Source organism: Mobula hypostoma, chromosome 2 (genome assembly GCF_963921235.1).
Source record: "Mobula hypostoma chromosome 2, sMobHyp1.1, whole genome shotgun sequence".
NCBI classification, from domain to species: Eukaryota; Metazoa; Chordata; class Chondrichthyes; order Myliobatiformes; family Myliobatidae; genus Mobula; species Mobula hypostoma.
This window is the reverse complement of record NC_086098.1, coordinates 59,853,029-59,868,785: the sequence shown is the minus strand read 5'-3', so window position 1 is coordinate 59,868,785 and position 15,757 is coordinate 59,853,029. Positions and strand designations below refer to the sequence as shown.

Below are 15,757 nucleotides of genomic sequence, written 5' to 3'. Positions count from 1 at the left end.
TTCTTTCATATTGTTTGTAAAAGCATAGCAGTTTCCATCTACTGATTTATAACTTAATTGTTCTGTTAAGTTTTGTTTATTTTTTAAATTTGATCTACTGCAAAGCTTTTCATGCAGTGTCAATACATAGATTTTTGGCAGTTGTAACTCAAATATGTTGGACAGGTTTTTAAAAGAATATATGTGGTCAAGGGGGAAAAAACAGTCATGACACGTTAATGAACTCTTCCCTAAGAGGGTGGTCACGCTGTTAGTACGTCTGACTTGTATTATAGGCATGAGGTTCTGTTATTACAGACAAATAGCAATGTGTAATGAGTATTGGAGTAGCAGCTTATATGATTGAAAATAGTGCACCTTGTGCTTTCCATGGCATTTTGAGGAGCTTTGTTAGGTCTTAAAATGTTGCTGTATAAGGTTAATGAATGAGAACAGTAAAATCATTTACGTTCTGGCTACTTGAGTGATAGTCTAATATAAAGTCCAAACTGACTATCCTTTATCATGTCCAGTCAGAATTAATTTAAATTTAATTTCAACACAATGAATTGTTAGTAATTTTGTGTTACTCTGAATTTCCAGTACCTCCAGAATCTCTTGTGATTATGAATTTTTAAAGAGATCACCTTCCATGTATTTAACCAGTCATTGACATTATCTGCTAAAAGTTAACATGAGCCCTTGTCTAATCTTGTTAATAATTATTATCAATTAAACCTGAAATTTTTTGTGTTTTAATTGAATTAATTTGAAAAAGTTCTAATGGTCTTAACTCAGCAACTTATGTCTAAACAACAGTATTTCTATTCCTTGTGAAGTATTTTGCAAATTACAATCTGGGAGGTAAGTAATAGTAAAGATGATGGGTAGGGACAGAAACTCAAAAACTATAACTTTGCCTTGGAGCATGCACACCCAACCTGTAACTAGTTCTTAAAGATAGATAAATCAAAGTTCTTTCTATTTACATCAGTTAAATCTATTTTGGAGCAAAAAAAAACGTGCTTTCTAACAAACACTCTGGTAATTTATTTTATATATCCTCTTTCTTTACTATTTACTGGCAAAGAAAAATAGAAGGGTTTCCTTTTGTAAGATGTACCTTGGCTAACATTACCCCATTTCAGACAGCGATGTTGTCAAAGTCAAAGTACATTTATTATCAAAATGTGTATAATACATTGAGTCTTGAGGTTTATCTTCTTATAGGCAGCCACAAAACAAAGAAGCTCAATAGAGCTCATTAAAAAAACAAAAACTGTCAAACACCCAATGTGCTGAAAAACACAAATCGTGCAAAAAACAAAAGTAAACAAATAACTAAAGTGGATCCACAGCCACGTAGTCGGTCATCACTGCAGCCGGTCCAGTAGCCTGTTAGCTGCAGGCCACAGTCTTAGTTCAGCACAGAGACGAGTAAACCTCATGGAATAGTGAGCTGAACCGGCCTGTCCCTTGCCTCTGGCCCCAACACCTTGACCTTCTCAATCTGGCCTGGCGCTTAAATCAATCAAACCTCAGGCCATTCCTCGCTCTCGGGCCCGGGCTCAACTGTAATCAAGATTTTATTCCCACCCTTCACTGACATCCTGTGAATGTATTCCTCTCTTGTTACACTATGAACACCAACTTCAAGTCAGTCATAACCTTAGCTTGTTTTTGTGGAAGCAATTTCTGATTACGCCTAATTCACAAGTCTTTAATGTTTCATGAGAAAGTAGTTGAGGCACTAAATTTATAATCCAGTAGCAGTGATTTTGCTTCATCCAACACCTGAGAAAGTGATTATGAAAGCTAAGGCAACCTGAATTGTGGATATCTATCATGCCAGCTGAATCTTGTGCACTTTGTACCATGAAATGAGTTACTTCAGCCACGTTAATAGAATGCACAAAACATTCCCGCCATGGATCATGCCCAGTATAAGTGGAGAAGCAGCAGTCAGGATGGTTTTGAGATCCTAGATTCCATGCACTGGAAGCTCACGGAGATCTTGTATAAAGTACATAGCAACTTGACAGACTTCCCAACCCCCTCATCTGCCTCCATCTGCAGAAGATTTTGTTGTCCCATCATCTCTCTCAGAACCCACAAAACCAGAGTGAAATTAATTAGTTTTCAGTCTCAAGGGACTACATTGGAAGGAGGAGGAGGACTCTGGAATGTAGGTTGGTGCATTACAAAGAGGAGCAAAATAAGAACCTGATTTTTTTTTTGTTTTGTTTTGTACTGCAAGATTTTAATCAGATCCAACCCTCTGAGTAACATTCCTTTTATTTTGTTTTAGGTGCAGCTCACTTTTTGATTAAAGAGCTTTCCTACCATAATTTGGAATTGGAACGTAATCGTCAAGAGGAGCTTGGAACTAAACCCCAAGATGTGTGGCCTTTCATTATCATTGCAGATGACTCTTGCGTGATGTGGTACAGTATTTGTACTGAAATCTCTAAGAACTCTACCAGGTAATTAAAGGCATACCTATTTCAAGTGCCAAACTTTCAGCTGTAAAATAAAAGTCAAGATTTTTTCATTTATGTATACAGTAATTACAATTCGGTAGAAGTGACAAATAAATGAAGATAAAATTAAACGTTTCTTTGCATTATGTTACATTGTCAAAAAATATAAAAGCTTAATGTTTTAAATAGCAAACCTGAGCATAAATTCAGTGATGCTCCCTTTAAATCTCCATTTATGTCAAACATTATTGTAACATCTTCAATGCTGTCAGACAGAATATTTCAGAATCTATTATGGATAATTTATTCCATGTCAGAAATTTGGCAACTATTTTATACCTGGTGAGATCTACAAAATGCATTCAAATAACGGCTCTGATAATCTGGTTGTGCTGAGATTTGGGGATTGAGTTTTCCCCAGGTTATCAGGGGAGACTTTTTCATTGAATTCACACAGTGAGAGCAGATGGCACTTTGAAATCTGAACAGTGACATCATGGGCAGAAGCACAAGCTCTCAATGCTACACTGATACATCAGGCAGGATGAAAAAAACAAGCCTGTGGAGTAAGGTTCCAATCTTCAAACTGAATGAAGGTTATTTATATTCAAGAATTGGCAAAAAGTTATTTGCATGGATGTTTCTGACATTGTTATGAAACATCGGATATGATAGTTCAACTTCTAAATTGAAGGGACTGCCAGTTTAATAACAAACTCAACCATGTGAATGTTCAGATAACTTAATTTAAATCAGTATTTTTCTACAGCCATTAGAACAATTCACTGTATATGATATATCACTAACCCATCACCTTTATTATGAACTAACTAAATTTTTACTTTTAATATCTTTTTGCCATCCAGTGTACCTACTGAACAAAAAGTTGTAGAGAGAAATGTTTCTTTGAAGCATGTACTCCAACACATAGAGGCAACTGGTCAAATCTCACACTATGCTCTTTGTGGGATCCGAAAGTGGTCCAGCAAAGTAAGCAGTCTATACCTCACAGAGCCCTTCTCTCGATGTCATCTGCATGACTTTTTGATGCTGAACGTGGATTTGACGCAAAATGTTCAGTACAACCAAAACAGGTAATGTTGCTTGTTGTTTACTTTGTGAGACACGAACATATACCCTCACCAAAAATTTTATTTCCTAATCAAATCCTGACCCAATTAGCAATGAGAACTGTTCTCAATAAGTTTGGACTTCAGCAGGGTAACAACATAATTTGGGTTATAAAATTCATTTGCACCTGCCTAGAAATTCATCCCCATTTGTTAGCACTAAATGTGCACTGTCTCCACAACACATTCTATTAAAATCAATAAATCAATGGGTTAGGGCTAGGGCTGGATTACGGCTATCCAATAATTATTTAGGAGCTAGCAGTTGGGAGATAAATTTTTGGGTAACAATATCACTGTTTGTTCCAAAATCCAGATATCGGATATGATTAGATTATCCTGGACGGTGTTCAATGTCAGAAGTCTATCTTGCGCACATGACTACTGCTTCTGCTCTGGCTCCAAATAAATTCTGTGATATTGATTTATGTCTCGGAGCTTCAAGAAGAGACAGGGCACTCTATCCCTCAAACAGAGACCATACAGTTAGCCATACATTGGTGAAGTTAGTTGATGCATTGATGTAGTAGCCAACAAAATCTCAAACATCATTTGAAAATGTATTTTGTTGGCTTGTTTTATTTAGAGGTACAGCACTGTATTAGGTCTTCTGGCACAACAAGCCCACACCACCCAATTAGAATAGCTCGAGTGTGTAATATGACAAACAATTAATTAGTTACTATGCACAAGAAACATGTTATGCCATGCTTCAACAAAGCAAAAAACAAACTATTGTACTATTGTACCTTGTTTCAGATTTACCTGTGATGATGTAGATTTCAACCTCCGTGTGAACAGCGCTGGTCTCCTCATTTGTCGTTTTAATCGCTTCAGTGTTATGAAGAAACAAATTGCCATTGGCAGACACAGGACCTTCCTTATTAAGTCAAAGGTATTCTGAAAGGATTATAACGATTTGCTCCTCAGTGATTTGATGATAAGTTATCAGTTTTGAGAAACAGCAGTAGGTTAATTTTTGCCACAGTCATTCTTGTTTCCATTGAATCGGTGGATAAATGTTGCGCCTGTCCCGGCAAAGATGGAAACACAGTGACAGATAAATATGCAGGATAACCTGACGTCAGTGCTGTCCTTGCACTGGGCGTAGTTCCTCCAGATCACTTTGTCTGAAGTGCTGGTCAATGAAGTGCTGGCTGGCCAAGCTTTTACTCTGTTGTGAATTTGAACACTTTTTTTTGTTACTTACATGGTTGAGATTGAAGGTTTTAAAGCAGAATATATTGGACTGAGTAGAATGTCTCTTTTGCTCGATGTAAACATTGTGCCTGTACCTAATTTTCTGAAAGTGGTTAGACTGAAGTTAATCACAACAATATTATCAATCACAGAAATAATTACATCCTAACATTTTCTCATCCATCTCTTAGGAGAGGTCAAGACTCAACCATCACTGTACTATTCTCTTTTTATATATTTATGTATTAGATTGTGAATGCACAGGCCATGGGACCAACATTATGATGCCTGTCACCTGTAAGTGCTATAGTATCATTTTTATCATTTGACTGCAGCACCAACTAAAAACATGAACTTTTGCCTTCAGCAATATCAGTTTTTTTTACTGAACCCTGCCATTCCCTTCATGCTGCACGCTTCCTTATTGTGGCCAGTAAGCAGAGCCACATTAAAGAGCACTGTATAGGTATGAGGTTTAGCCTGCATCATCATGTTCCCCAAGATGGCGAATGGAGAGGAAGTGGAACTTTTCTTACACATTCTTGGGAAATTGCTGCAGGACATTCAAGACAAACAAGACAGGCATTTATTACCCATCTCTGTTCTCCTTTTAGGTGGCTTGGGTGTCAGCCATTTCATTGATAGTTTGTTAACACTGAAGGGCTGAAACTGTTTTAAGTCAACCCCATTGTGTAGGGATTATGGGCCAAGATGGGATGTTTTCTTGCTTGAGTGGCATAATTGAGCGAGTAGCACTTATATGACAATCTATCAATTTCTTTTTCATTCACTAATATCAGCATTTCCTTTAGAATCTCCATTTTTAAAACTTAATTTTGAATTCACAATTTGTCACATTTGAGGAACCATATTCTCCACTACTATCAGATTCTGTAGATGACTCATGCTATCACGATTGCTGGTTTAGCAAATAGCTCTGCCGCAATGCTCTTGCCTGACAAATTCCCACCTGTATTTCTAAGTATGGAGTTCTGTATCTCAGCCAAGTGAGGTTCTAGTTCTGTGCTCTGTTTGTACTGTGCAATAAAGCCTGGATGCTCTTTCTTGTTCAACCCTGTTAGAAAGTTTTGGGAGTCAAAAAATTAAAGAAAAGTTTAGACTGTTGGAATTAATTTGAAACCAATGTGGCAAGATGTGGGCGATGATGGTCTGCAAAGATAAGGAAAAACTAAGATTGTAAACTTGACTTTGATTTAAGGCCTTTGACCACTGCTCTCTATAGCTTTGTTACTTCCTCGCTAAAAATTGCAGGGACTCTTGTCATGAGGTTGAGATTGTGTGTTGGATGATCCTGACCCATCCAAGATCCATGTGAGCCCCAATCCATTGTACCTGCTTCTAAGAGGCAGTTGCAGGTAGAGGGGAATCTGCATTAAAAGGAGAAATTATGTCAATGGACTACCCAAATTTTAAGTTAGCAAGGTTTTCTTGAGAGCCTGACATAATATCTCGTGGCAGCATTGTGCTGACTGGTGGTTGCTTGTTACAGATAATGAGAAATGTATATTCTGTGCAAAGGTAGCAATACATGACTTTCTGCTAAAATGTGGATCTTTGGAAAATATCCACTTACTATTACACTCTGTATTTTTAATCAAAGTTCTATTTTTTGCTACTTGTAATGAATTATGCCAATCAAAGCACATATACAATCAGTCTTCAATTTATTCGGTACACCTGTACATCTGATTAATGCTAATAGAAACATAGAAAACCTACAGCACAATACAGGACCTACAGGCCTTTGGCCCTTACCCCGACATCTCCTCTGTACCTTCTTCCAAGCACCTTAAAACTGTGCCCTCTCGTGTTAGCCATTTCAACCGTGGGAAAAAGCCTCTGACTATCGATATGGTCAATGCCTCTCATCATCTTATATACCTCTATCATCCTCCACTGCTCCAAGGAGAAAAGGCCAAGTTCACTCAACCTATTCTCATATGGCATGCTCCCCAATCCAGGCAACGTCCTTGTAAATCTTCTCTGCACCTTTTCTATAGTTTCCACATCCTTCCTGTAGTGAGGTGACCAGAACTGGGCACAGTACTCCAAGTGGGGTCTGACCAGGGTCCTATGTAGCTGTAACATTACCTCTTGGCTCTTAAACTCAATCCCACAATTGATGAAGGCCAATACACTGTATGCTTTCTTATTCACAGAGTCAACCTGCGCAGCAGCTTTGAGTGTCCTATGGACTCGGACCCCAAGATCCCTCTGATCCTCAACACTGCCAAGAGTCTTACCTTTAATAGTATATTCTGCCATCATATTTGACCTACCAAAATGAACCACCTCACACTTATCTGGGTTGAACTCCATCTGCCACTTCTCAGCCCAGATTTGCATCCTATCAATGTCCCACTGTAACCTCTGACAGCTCTCCACACTATCCACAACACCCCCAACCTTTGTGTCATCAGCAAACTTACTAACACATCCCTCCACTTCCTCATCCAGGTCATTTATAAAAATCACGAAGAGATAACATTTAATCATCCAATCATGTGGCGCAACTCAATGCATAAAAACATGCAGACATGGTCAAAGCTCCAGTTGTTGTTCAGACCAAACATCAGAATGGGAAAAGAAATGTGATCTAAGTGACTTTGTGGAATGATTGTTGGTGCCAGACAGGTTGGCTTGAGTATCTTAGAAACTGCATGCATTACTAAATGACAATAAAAGGGGACTGCGTGTCCTCATAATCTAAAAAAAAACTGTCAATCTCCTGGGAGGGATTTTCATACTCAACAATCTCAAGGGTATACAGAGAATGGTGTGAAAAACAAAATCTATCCGGTAAGTGGCTATTCTGTGGACAAAATGCCTTCTAATGAGAGAGGTCAGAAGAGAATGGCCATTCTGGTTCAATCTGACAGGAAAGTGACAGTAAATCAAACAACCATACATCACAACAATGATGTGCAGAAGACTACACCAGGTTCTACTCTGTACCCAGTATAGTGGTCACTGAGTGGATAAGCACACTTAACTTGGCAACTCTCCTGAGGCCAACAATTGCTTGATGTGACATTGGTCACTTAATTATTTCTACCTGGACTGGTTCAGTACGGCTTCTCACAGGAAGATGGTTTTAGACTCTTTAGCTGTCCCTCTCAAGTTTTAGAATTAAAATAATCAGTAGTCATTTACTGTGAATGTCCAATAATTTGCCTCCATTACCCAAGGTTTACCCTCTGCACCAGGCTTACTGTTCTCATGCCATTCAGATAATCCTGCATCATAGCAGGTAGCCAGATTTCAGCATCACGATGCATTAACAGCTGTCCATTCTGATACCACATTGCAGAACTGCACTGTTGCATTGTGGGTTTGTATAATTCTTGTAAACACTAAAGGTATTCTGAATAGTTTTTATTTCCCATTACCAGAATGTGGGATTCAATCAAAATCTAAGTCCAGGGTTCAGATGCAGACTTGGTTATGGGGAGAAGGCAGCAGAATTGGTTTGAGAGGAATAATAAATCAGGCATGTTAAAATGGCGGAACAGAGTTGATGGGCCAAGTAGCCTAATTCTGGTCCATTGTCTTACTGTGATAACTCACAGCACTAATTATTCCAGTTTGTGTTCAGATTTCCACTCCTCCTTTGTCAGATATCTCATAACCCCAATATTGTTTATAATTCCTTATTCTAATATTCCACTGCACCAGGAGAATGAATGCCTGTCACACTTTCATACCTCAATTATACCTCTTCTCACCCCGCCACATGCAAAAATGCCATTCCCTATTCCCAGTTCCTCCATCTCCGCCGCATCTGCTCTGAAGATGAGGTTTTCCATTCCAGGACATCTCAAATGTCCTGTTTCTTTAAGGATCTTGGTTTCCCTTCTGCTGTCATCAATGATGCCCTCACCCGCGTCTTGAAACCCAACGTAGATTGGGGGACTGCTTCGTCGAGCACCTCCGCTCCGTCCACCAAAACAGACAAGATCTCCCAGTAGCCACCCACTTCAACTCTGCTTCCCACTCCCATTCAGATACGTCTGTACATGGCCTCCTCTACTGCCATGATGAGGCTAAACTCAGGTTGGAGGAGCAACACCTCATATACCGTCTAGGTAGTCTCCAGCCTCTTAGTATGAACATAGAATTCTCCAACTTCCAGTAATTCCCTCCCCCTATCCCCATGTCATTCTGTCCCCTCCCCCAGCTGTCTATCACCTCCCTCATGGTTCCGCCTCCTTCTACTACCCATTGTGTTTTCCCCTATTCCTTCTTCACCTTTACTGCCTATCACCTCCCTGCTTCCCCTCCCCCACCCCTTTATCTTTCCCCTTACTGGTTTTTCACCTGGAACCTACCAGCCTTCTCCTTCCCACCCTCCCCTCACCTTCTTTATAGGGCCTCTGCCCCTTCCCTGTTCAGTCCTGACGAAGGGTTCCGGCCCAAAACGTCGACCAATCTTTTCCACAAATGCTGCCCAACCTGCTGAGTTCCTCCAGTGTGTTGTGAGTGTTGCTTTGACCCCAGTATCTGCAGATTATTTTGTGTTCACCTTCATACCTTTATATTTTATATTGCTCTGGCTTAGAAAAAAAATTATTGTTCATAATCTCACTGAATTAATTTGTATCTTGCAGGTCCCTGATGTGCCAATGTCCATTTCTCCATCTCAGTATATCTGTGCTCCAGACAGCAAACACACATTTTTAGCTGCACCAGCCCAGTTACTGCTTGAAAAATATCTGCAACAGACAAGCAACAACCTCTTTCCATTGTCGGTGAGGAACTTCAATCATCCAGTGGTGTCAGTAGATTGCTATCTAAACCTGGGACAAGAGGTATGGCACTGATATCATAAGATCTATGCACACTCTTTCATTAATAATCACAAGTTGAAATATGTGTTTGGCTAGGGAATAAGTGTGAAATGTTAAACTTTAAAATTAGGCAGTGATCAAGTTTTCTTCAGTACACCTACACCATATTATCGCCAGTAATAATATAATGGTCTGTGGGCAGGTCAATGGGACCAGGCAGTTTAAATGGTTCTGCACTGGCTAGATGGGCCGAAGGACCTGTTTCTGTGCTGTAATTTTCAATAACTCTCTGGCTCCAATTCATGTATGGCACTTCCTGGAATTTTAATTCTGTCTCATTTTGGAAGAACACTCCAGCCTGCTGTAGAGGGATTTTTTGACTGGCAAGAGGTCATCAGGAATCTTCTTTCAACTTTCCTTTCGATTAGTGTCATGGCATGTCAGTGCCTGTCAAAAGAACTTATGCAATTGAAGTCAGCAAGTTCAAGACTAATGATGGAGGAGCATATGGGAGGTTGCCCTGTTGTGAGATCCATGCAATGAAGTTACTATCGACACTTGCTTTATTTGCTGCACAGGCAAATTTTGTGTCTGTTTACTCCCCAATCTCACTGATGTATAGGATTTTAGTGAAGCTGCTATTGTTTCAATTCCAGTCTTCAAATAAACACAAGAAATTTACTGCAACTCTTTACAACAACTTCTGTGTCAGTGAACAATCTTTTATTGATTATGTTCTGAAACCCAGTTACATGTGGCTTAATCAGAGATAACAGGAGGCCAATCCTGAAACATTAAGTTGCTTAAAACTGCTTTCCTGAATCTGGAGGCAGAGGACCAGACCTCATCACTCACCCAATCGATTGCTTTCCTTGTTCTGACCACCTTCAACTTTCACCCCACCCATTCCCCGCTTCTTTTTATAATTGTCTGCAATCTCTTCCTGGGGTTGACCTGAAGCTCTGTACCATTAAAACAGCAGCACAAAACTAGAATCAGGCTTGATGATGGAGTGCTTTGGTGCATGTAGGAAAATATGCTCAGTATTGGACTGCCAGCATCATTTGTCTGAAAGTTATCCTGCCGGCTGCAGCCAGTGTTCAATATTGTATTCATACTTATCTGTAAGCTTGTTATTTAAGTCGATTGTATAATTTGAAAGCATAATTGATTTCTGAAGGTCGTAACATTTGCAATCTCAATTTTTAACATTTCAGATTACAGTCTGCTTTGTGAGTTCTCGTCCTCATTCTTTAAACATCAACTATTCAGACCTTGCTTTCAGTGGACTCCTCTTGTATCTCTGTGACTCATTTGTCACAGCAAGTATTTTGAAAAAATTCCATTTTCTGAAAGGTAAGATTGGATTTGTTCAGATTTTCACATTTTGAAAAGGTGGCATGACCTTTTAAATGGATTTTCTGAGGTAATTTTAAGTACAAGAAGCAGTTAGCCTGGGGTGACTTGGACATTAAAACCTGATGATGTGTTCAAATGGAATTGGGATGGAGTCATCTTCCAACACACACAGGAGGTGGGTTGATCATTCATATAATTAATTTTACATGCGCTGGTTTTGAATCTTGTGTTGATTATGGAAGGGATGAGTACTTTATGATTCTGCCTACAGCCTATTGCCCTGCCTGCAATTGGTCTCCTTACACCATATCCCAGAGAACACCAGTCAATTTCTCAGGATGCTGCCGCGTCCACATGCAGATTCCAGACCTCATGTTCGACAGAGTTGGATGCAGCCTTTCTGGTTTATCTTGACCCGCTGCCTTCTCAGTTAAATTGGTATCTGGGTGGGAGAAAAAGGCACAAGTAGTGAACAAAGTAGATTGTTGGCACTCACCTGACCCACCATAGTTAAGAATAGAGATCGGCAATTCATAGAAAGTTTCCCATTAATTGTCACCCTATGTTTTATAGCTTCATGAAATATTAAGAAACTTGCTTCAAAATGTGTGAAACAGTAAAATTATAATCTCTAAACAAATACTGACCTCTCTAGCCTTTTACCCACAAGCGTTTAGATTTTCTTCTCTTATCGTGGTTACTACGTGGACCTTACTAAAGAAAAATCATCCCTTTTCCCCCAAGATGTTCTGTTTTCATTAGTTCTACTGTTGACCGTACCATTTACGTTCATATTCCCAATGTTCGTGTGTTCTGGTGATCAACTTTCAAGTTGCTGTTGTGTGGCAAAAGAATATTTGTAATTTTTTTTAATATAGGTGTAATATTGAGGAAAGACTGAGCAAATTCACCTTTCAGGACTCCACCTTGTTTATGCAGCCTCCAGTCAATGGACTCCCAGACTTCCCTACTTTTGTACTCTATCCCTCTTGCAATATAGACCCAAGTCCCATCTGCCTTACCAATTGTTTGCTCTTCCTACATGCTAACATTGTCTAACATGAAAGGACACTCATTCTTCTGATTGGCATTCTGTTGTTCCTTTAACTAATATTTTGTTTTTTTTTTGTTCTTTCTGCTAAAGCGAACATCCTCACATTTCCCCATTAACTCAAATGTTTGCGCGCTCATTTAACCTACTTTGCAGTCTCTGTGTCCTCTTCACTCTCTGTCTTCATATCATCAGCAATCTTGGCTACAGTACACTTCATCCATTTATCTAAGTCAACTGTAAAGACTGAAAATAGTCCCAGTTCAGATCCTTGTGGTACTGTATGAGTTATCCAAAAATGATCCATTTATCCTGACTTCAGTGCATTTTTGCAGAAAGACAGATACATAAACAATCAGTCCTGCAGAAGGGTCTCAGCCCAAAACGCTGACTATTTATTCATTTCCATATAGGCTGTCTAACCTGCTGAGTTCCTCTAGCATTTTGTATGCGTTACTTTGTATTTCCGGCATGTGCAGACTTTCTCCTGTTTACAGAAAGTATTTATTCAAAACTGTTAATTCTCCCCTTCAATCCTTAAGAAATTCCATCTGCTTTTAAATTGTAGTTTATTTGTAATTTTTTTTAAAAAATACAGCTGTATCTGGTTTCCAAAATAAATTACATTTTCACAATGTTGATCTGGTTTCTTTTCTATTTAATAACTTGCTTGGTTGGGCACACAAATCATCCTCAGTGATTAAGATTCTCAATCGAATTATATCCTGAAGGATTATGAAGCATCTCATTTAAAGTCTGTCCCTGATCAATCTAACATCTTTCAATCTATTTTCCCAGTCCACTGTTGCCAGCTCTGTTTTCATACCTTTATATCGATTTTATTTATCTATCAGTTTCAGACCCAAGTTCTAACACTCAAACCAAATGTGAAATTTGATGTAAGATCTCTGCCAATGATCATTTACACTGGGATCATTAAGCACTACCATCTCACTGCATATCAGCAGATCTAAAATTAGGATTAACTCCTTTGGCACAGGCAAGATTTAAAGTCAAAAGTAAAGGCTTTTTGTGGATCACGAGATTACAACAATAGAGTATTTTTCTTGTGTGGACATGTAGAATTTTCATCCAAATCACGATGGTTAACAAAGCCTGTTGTCGCAAAATGTACTTTCTCGATTTGGCTTATAATACTTGGCTGAGCTTATTACGTTTTCCACTTTTAAGTTCAAAATGTTGAAATTCGATTTTGCCTTTAAAAGGACAAATTGCGAACATTTTGTAATTTGTAAAAAAAAAAGTCAGACATTAATTTCCAGTGCCTTTGTTGCAAACGCATGCTTAAGGAATGAGCAGTTTTAAACTTTAAGAAAAATATTAGCTCACCTATGTTACTTATGAATTCTCTTTTTTAGGTGCAACACTATGTGTCGTTTGTCAAGATCGTAGTTCTCTTCGGCAGACCGTTGTGAGACTAGAGCTGGAGGATGAGTGGCAGTTCAGATTACGAGATGAATTCCAGACAGCTAACTCGCAAGAGGACAAGCCACTCTTTTTCCTGACTGGACGGCACATCTGAAGAGTTAAAATTTCCCTGGTAAAATATACACTATAAAACAAGCACTCCGAAAGTAACACTATTTTCTTTGAGCCATGAACATATTTTAATATGTAAAAGTGTTTTTTCTTTTTTAAAAAAAACTGAATAGAATGGTACCAAATCAAATGTAAATACTAATACTGATCAAGAAAAAAATACCATAACCATTCACCTATCTTATGCACTGTCTTAAAATATTTTTTGAACAGAATTTTTGTGATGTCTCTATTCGCCTGAATATCAGACAGAAGGTTAATTTCAATTTTGATATAGCTCAGACTAAATGATCTTGTATTTGAACTGGTTTAAAACACCATGGCTTGAATCTCAGCTCTGCTGTTCTGAAAGAAATCAGGAAGTTACTGCGGTAGTTTGTGGCAGACCTGCACTTTAGGACTACTTAACTGTGAAAAGAAAAATGAGTGACTGAACTCTCATGTTACCCCTGCAAATAATGGATTTATTCCTAAATAGGCCTCCTAGAAGCTTCGACCCTTTGATTTAAGAAAGAAATCTGACCTTTCATTCCTCATAGGATATTTCTAGATGAAGAATTGGAAATGGGCGTAAGTGCTGGCCTTGCCAATGATGCCTTCATCTGGTAAATGAATGAAAGAAATCCACTTTTATCTGCTGTTCATTGCATTGTAGCGTTTTTCAGTAACATGTTGTATTGATCATATTCTCTGAAGGCATTGGATGTCAGATACTTTTTACTGGCGGCACTGTCTATCCTGGATTTAGTATACAGTGATACCTAGACGAGGAATTATTCTTTAAAACGTGTATTGGAGCAGTGTTAGTTGCAAGTGTATGATTTTTGTTTTACTTTTCCAAGACTTTTGTTCGTTTCAAAGAGATGGGAGCAACTTGAATCCTAAACACAAATTTATAAAAATTTATTGGCTATTAAAAGTTCCATACTTACTATGTTTTTCTTGTCAACAAATACTTCAGTTGTCAATGTGTTATATTAATATGTTTATAATAATTGAGTTAATGGAAATTGAAATGTCACACTAAAAGCTGGTAGCTGGATTTGTTTTTTACCTAATGTTAGAAAACTTCGTTTTCCCATCTTATCAGAAAATAATGCAAAAAACAGGAATATATTTTTCAGGATTAAAAAAAAATTGAATCACTCCTAATTAAGAATAGTTTGCATAACTTTTGTGGAATTCCCTTATCACCTGAAGGACAACATGCATAAAAACTATGCTTTATGAGCATTGCCTTGATTGAGAAGGATAACATTTTGCCAGCATGAAGCCTCCCCAACTGCATACAACTTCCATCATTTGATGCAGTGGTGTTGTAGCTCATTACCAGCTTATACCTTGACTTATCTGCCTTCTTCTCTGGCACTTTCTCCCACTTTGGGTACCTCGTTTTCTCTAATACCACTGCCCCTCTTAAAATACAACTACCAAATATAAATTCTCACCGAGCTGGCTCCACTGTTCCTTTCCATCAGCCTCTGCAAAATCCATGTCAATTCATCTTTTTCTTGCACCTCCAGCATTAACTGACCTCGTACCACTGCTTTATTTCTCATCCAACTCATTTTCCTGGCTCACTGTTCCCATAATATAAATCAAAGTCATGTTGGATCACTTCCTAATTCTGTTCCTCTCCTTACCCTACTTCCTTCTAGTTTCAGTAACTCTTCAACCTCCAGGAGAGGAGAATCTTGCTAGTTTATAAACATCTCTGTGCTCATAATCCCAGATGACTGGCAAGTGATTTCTGCTCTTATAATTTATTCAGCCTCATAATCACCTCTGTCTTTGATGAACTGATCCAGATTAAAAATATGACTGCCCCATACACAGCTTTATCACAGGTACACTCCTCATTTCTGCTTCAATTAGATTCTGGGGGGTAGAAGTACTTTGCTATGTTTTAAACAACTGGTTTACTCACAAACAAGAGAAAATCTGCAGATGCTGGAAATCCAAGCAACACACACAAAATGCTGGAGGAACTCAGCAGGCCAGACAGCATCTATGGAAAAAAAGTACAGTCGACGGTTTGGGCCGAGACCAAGATGTTTTGGGTCCTGCCGAAGGGTTTCAGCCCGAAACATCAACTATACTTTTTTCCATAGATGCTGCTTGGCCTGCTGAGTTCCTCCAGCATTTTGTGTGTGTTAGCTGGTTCACTCATCCAGTCTGACTCAAATACAA

The 15,757-nt window shown here is 38.7% G+C and overlaps 1 protein-coding gene across 4 annotated transcripts in view; it reads left to right on the top strand.

Annotated features, from left to right (window-relative positions):
- The window catches only part of greb1 (growth regulating estrogen receptor binding 1), a 304,535-nt gene extending 289,010 nt beyond the window's left edge, over positions 1-15,525 (top strand). For all 4 annotated transcript variants that reach the window (XM_063037530.1, XM_063037522.1, XM_063037506.1 and 1 more), the window contains 6 exons: positions 2,288-2,462; positions 3,326-3,553; positions 4,349-4,484; positions 9,418-9,618; positions 10,815-10,953; positions 13,387-15,525. In XM_063037530.1, coding sequence (XP_062893600.1) covers positions 2,288-2,462; positions 3,326-3,553; positions 4,349-4,484; positions 9,418-9,618; positions 10,815-10,953; positions 13,387-13,550 — 1,043 coding nt within the window. In that variant the 3' untranslated portion in view covers positions 13,551-15,525. The remainder of the gene's footprint in view (positions 1-2,287; positions 2,463-3,325; positions 3,554-4,348; positions 4,485-9,417; positions 9,619-10,814; positions 10,954-13,386) is intronic.
- The last annotated feature ends 232 nt before the right edge of the window (positions 15,526-15,757 follow it).